Here is a 4,893-nt window from a genome sequence, read left to right as displayed (position 1 = left end):
GGAAAGGACACAGATTACCAAAGAGGAAGGAGAAAGACTTCTCAGGAGGGGCCAATTGTAGATGAAAAAATAGAGTAGATATGAGGAAGTTATGTTCTTTGAGGGTGCTGGGAGATAGGAGAGACTGACAGGGAGCTGTGTCAGATGATAATGGGCCATCAAACAAGAAAAGTTTAAAGTTCGTCCTGAAAGCAAATGAAAGGCAATGTATGATCTTGAGTCTGATGCCTTAGATGTCTCTTAGTGATGGGTAGGGACATAGGAGAGGTTCTTAGATTACCTTCACACACTGGCTGCCCTGCCAGATGATGTTGTAGCTGAATTAACATGGGCTACTGGAGACTGCATGTCATTTCCCTCTTCTGTTGTGGTTACTGCAGTGAGCTCTTGTGGGACAGAATAGAGGCCACCTCCTGAATGTTTACAAACTAAAAGAAAAATTACACATGTTTTTCAGTTATATTTTTGGCCATGTATTCTTTTGCCTTCCTGAGTGCATAGATTTAGAGTTAAAGAGAGTTTATCTTTAAAGTTTATCTAGTGACAAGATTCTATTCTGATCTTCTCATTTTACAGACAAGAACACTGAGGGGAAATGACACAAGGGTGACAAGTAGAAGAAATGGAATTTGACTACACTTATTAAATTCAACCATCTTCCCTCCCATACCACGTTTCCTTCCTTCAAACGTTAGAATGGGGAAAGGCCTGTGAAGCCATCCAGTCTCTCCTTATTTTATCTGTAAGGTGGATTCTTCCCAGTAGATATTCTTCAATGAACTTCCCTCACAAAAACAATAGAATACCATAGCTGAAAGAGACTTTAGAGATTGCCTAGTTCAACCTTCTCATTTCACACACTCAAAGAGTAAGTATCAAACAGGAGAAGCAACTTGCCACAAATTACACAAATACAAGAACACCAAGTCTTCTGACTCTCAGCCTAGTGCTATTTCCAGAAGATCTTCATGGTCTCCTCTTTGGGGATTTGGATACTGAATATTTGTTTTTATGGTTAAAAAATAGCAAATAACTCTATTTTCAAATTTTCTTTGATTGATAGCACTTCATTACTATCCCTAGAAGTCTTCATAATTATCTCTGATAACTAGACATTGTCCAAGAAATGCATCTATTTCCTACTTGGAAGGCCTTGAAGAAATAGGGGTGGAAAAGAGCCTAACTGTTAGTTCATGGTCTGGATCAGTTCTCTAAATGTAAAAGAGAACAGAATATAAAGGATTTCACAACAAGAACAAGGGACATGGGTCTTTATTTCTAATTTCATCTTCTGCTGTTGTAAAGAAAAGCTCCATTGTGGGGTGTCTCTTGATTGGGGAATGGTTGAACAAATTATGTTATATGATGGTGATGGAATACTATTATGCTTTAAGGAATGATAAACTTTGATTTCTATACGAACTGGAAAGACCTCTATGAACTGATGTGGAGCAAAATGAGCAGAACCAGGAGAACATTGTACACAGAAACTGAAACATTGTGGTACGATCAAATGTAACTGTCTTTGCTACTAATAGCAATGCAATGATCCAGGACAATCCTGAGAGACTTATGAGAAAGGATGCTGTCCACATTGAGAGAAAGAACTGTGGGAGTAGAAACACAGACGGAAAACATATGATTTATCACTTGTTTATGGAGGTATATTTGGGGTTTTGATTTTTAAAAGATTACTCTATTACAAAAATGAATAATATAGAAATAGGTATCAAGTGATATCACATGTCTAACCCAGTAGAATTGCTTGTCAGCTCTGTGAATGGGAGGGCAGAGGGGAGGGAGAGAAAGTGAATCATGTAAACATGGAAAAATATTTAAAAATAAATAAAATTAAAAAGAAAAAAGCTCCATTGTACTCTGCAAGGTCCCCAGCATAATGGGAGCTAAATTTATTCATATTAGTGCACCAAAATCAAACAGGCCTAGGAGAGTTCTCACTAGATGTTAAGTGGGCTAGAGAAAAAGATAGATAAGAGCCGAGAGATTTTAATTCACAAGAGAAGTAGTGCCTAGCCTAGAGACTCGCTCCCCAAAAAGCCATTAAACATTGTCAATGGAGAAAAAGCCTCCTAGCAGCTTCGATTAAGCAGGGAAGCAGCAGGTGTCAGGAGAAGTTCAGCAGAGAAGTAGCACCACAGGAAATCCCAGGAGGAACAGAAGACCAGTGCAGGAAATGACAGATCAGGAAGAAATCTAGCAAATGACAACAGAGGTTTTTTAGGAAAGAAATCCATGTCTGTTTCCAAGTAGTGATGTTCCAGATGGGACACAACTCTGGGAAGGAGAGTTGTCCAGACTTGAAGTCTTCCCTTTTCTACTAGTGCCATGACTCTGTGGAATAGTATGTGTGAGGGTTGGGGAGGTGGGGAAGTATTTCTCTGGTTATTTCCTTGTTAGTCTGCTCAACCAAATGCCTTCATTTTGAATGACTATGTCTTTGGGAGGGAGGTTGTTTGGATATATGTAGACCCAAAGAGTACCTTGAATCTTGGTCTTCCTTTCAAGGAGTCATAGTGAAAGGAAGCCTGGGTTACACAAAATCTACATTTTAATTTGCAAAATAAAAAAAAATCATAAATTTCTCGCTTTTTTCTTCATTATCACTAATCCTTTATCTAGGGATGAAAATGATAAACATTTTCATTAGCCTTTTTCTCATCCTTTAGCATTTGCAAGAGTGGAGGTGAAGGTTTAGGCCTGTGATTTCATCAATGTATAAAACACATTTATTTATAACTGGAAGTTAAATGATTTACCCACTACTCTACTATGCTACCTTTCCCTTAATTTACATTCAATAAAAATATGCTCTCCTAAACTCTACACTCTAATATTTGCACAGACCAAATCTAGGGGTGGAATTTTAAGTAGTATCAGAAAAGTTTTCTAAAAAAAAAAATAAAGCAAAACAAACAAAACAAAAAACAAACAGCAGCTCCCAAGGTCTCAGGATTAAAATAAAAAAATTTTTTTAAAGCAAAAGAGCTTTTTGGTCATCAAAAAGGGAAAGCTACAGTTTCCACAGTAAGAACAAGTTCGTGGTATTGTGAATCAGATAGTACTTACAACATTTGTATACTAGAAGCAGCATGGCTATTAAGAAAATGATGATGCTTGTCAGAGTTGGGGCAATGATGGATGCTTGGCTCCAAGAGTCTTGTCCTTTTGCTGTGGGGAGGGCAAGGAATAATAAATGTGAGCCACAAAGCACAACAGCATCCCCCTATCACTTTATTCTCTCATAGGTGATAGGAAAGGCTGCTCTCCACTTTGCCTAAAATACTATCCAGTGTTGAACAATTGGAATTTTCATTACATAACTTTTTAGTTAAATATCATTTTGATCTAAAAATAAGAGATCTCAAATTCAATAGTTAACAGCAATAATAATAGTTAATATAATAGCTATTCACTATAATAATAATAGTTAATAATAGCATATTTAGCACGGTCAGGTTTACTAAGTACTTTACATGTATTATCTCATTTGAGTCTCACAACCACCCTCTGAATTGGATAATGCTATTATCTCCATTTCATAGATAAAGAAACTGAGCCCAAAAAAGATCCTCTGTCACAAGGTAGCTAGTAGGTAGGATTTGAACTCAAGCCTTTCTTATTGCAAGTCCAGCCCATTACCTCCACTTAGTGTCCTAATTCAGTTTACTATAATCAACAAACACAAGAATGGATTTATCTTAGATGAGGCCAAAATGAATTATTTGAAGGGGAAGTAACTGCTGCCCATATGGGCAAAATTTCAGGAGCAGGTTATGTGAGAAAGAACTGAGAACTGATCCCCACTTAGGCAAAGCCAAATATACCTCTCAATCCACTGAGTCACTGGCTGCCTCCAAAGAATTTTATTTTACATGTTTTTCTGCCTTTACTTTTTCTCATTGCCAATCTTTTTTCCTATCACTTTTTCCTGAATTCATGGGCATTGAGTTCACATAAAACAAGTTACTACAGTAACAAGGCTGAAAAGGTAGATTATAGCCAGGCTGGGAAGGCCTTTAAATGCTCATCAGGAGAGTTTATATTTGGTCCTACAGGTCAATGGATCATAAATTCAGAGGTGAAAGGGATGGCAGCAATTATCTAGTACACGCCCCTGATTTTATTTATTTATTTATAAACCTTCCCTTTTGTCTTAGAATTGATATCAATTCTAAGGCAGAAGAGTAGTAAGCCCTAGGCAAGTTGGGGTTATGCGACTTACCCAAGGTCACACAGCCAGGAAGTTTCTGGGATCAGATTTGAACCCAGGTCTTCTCAACTCCATATCATTTGGTGCTCTATCCACTGTGCTATCTAGCTGCCCCTAAACCCCTGAGTTTCCACATGAGGAAACTATAAGCCCAGGTGATTTGCCCAAGATCATACATTAAGTAAGTAAGTAACAATAGGGAGTACAACAGTATGGTCAGAATTGTACTTTAAGAAAATCAGTTTGGGAACTACGTGGATGAATTTGAGACAGATGGGAAAAACAGGAAGACTCATGAGAAAGCTACTACTGGAGAAACAAAGTGAACAGAACCAGAAGAACATCATACATAATGACAGCAATATTTTTTGGTAAACAACTGTGATAACCTAGTTATTCTCAGCAATCTAGTCCAAGACAATGCTATACACTCATGATGAAAAAAATGCCATCTGCCCCTCGAGAAAGAATTGGAGTCGAATGCAGAATGAAACATACTATCTTCCTTCCTTCCTTCCTTCCTTCCTTCCTTCCTTCCTTCCTTCCTTCCTTCCTTCCTTCCTTCCTTCCTTTCTCTTTCTTTCTTTCTTTCTTTCTTTCTTTCTTTCTTTCTTTCTTTCTTTCTTTCTTTCTTTCTTTCTTTCTTTCTTTCTTTCTTTCTT

At 37.5% G+C, this 4,893-nt stretch overlaps 1 protein-coding gene across 1 annotated transcript in view; it reads right to left on the bottom strand.

Annotated features, from left to right (window-relative positions):
* Positions 1-282: 282 nt before the first annotated feature.
* The window catches only part of CD80 (CD80 molecule), a 75,836-nt gene continuing 71,225 nt past the window's right edge, over positions 283-4,893 (bottom strand). The window contains exons 7-8 of the mRNA XM_044669172.1: positions 3,088-3,189; positions 283-428 (exon numbers count right to left, since the gene is read on the bottom strand). Coding sequence (XP_044525107.1) covers positions 283-428; positions 3,088-3,189 — 248 coding nt within the window. The remainder of the gene's footprint in view (positions 429-3,087; positions 3,190-4,893) is intronic.

This window comes from Gracilinanus agilis, chromosome 3, assembly GCF_016433145.1.
Source record: "Gracilinanus agilis isolate LMUSP501 chromosome 3, AgileGrace, whole genome shotgun sequence".
NCBI classification, from domain to species: Eukaryota; Metazoa; Chordata; class Mammalia; order Didelphimorphia; family Didelphidae; genus Gracilinanus; species Gracilinanus agilis.
This window is presented reverse-complemented; position numbering and strand designations above follow the sequence as displayed.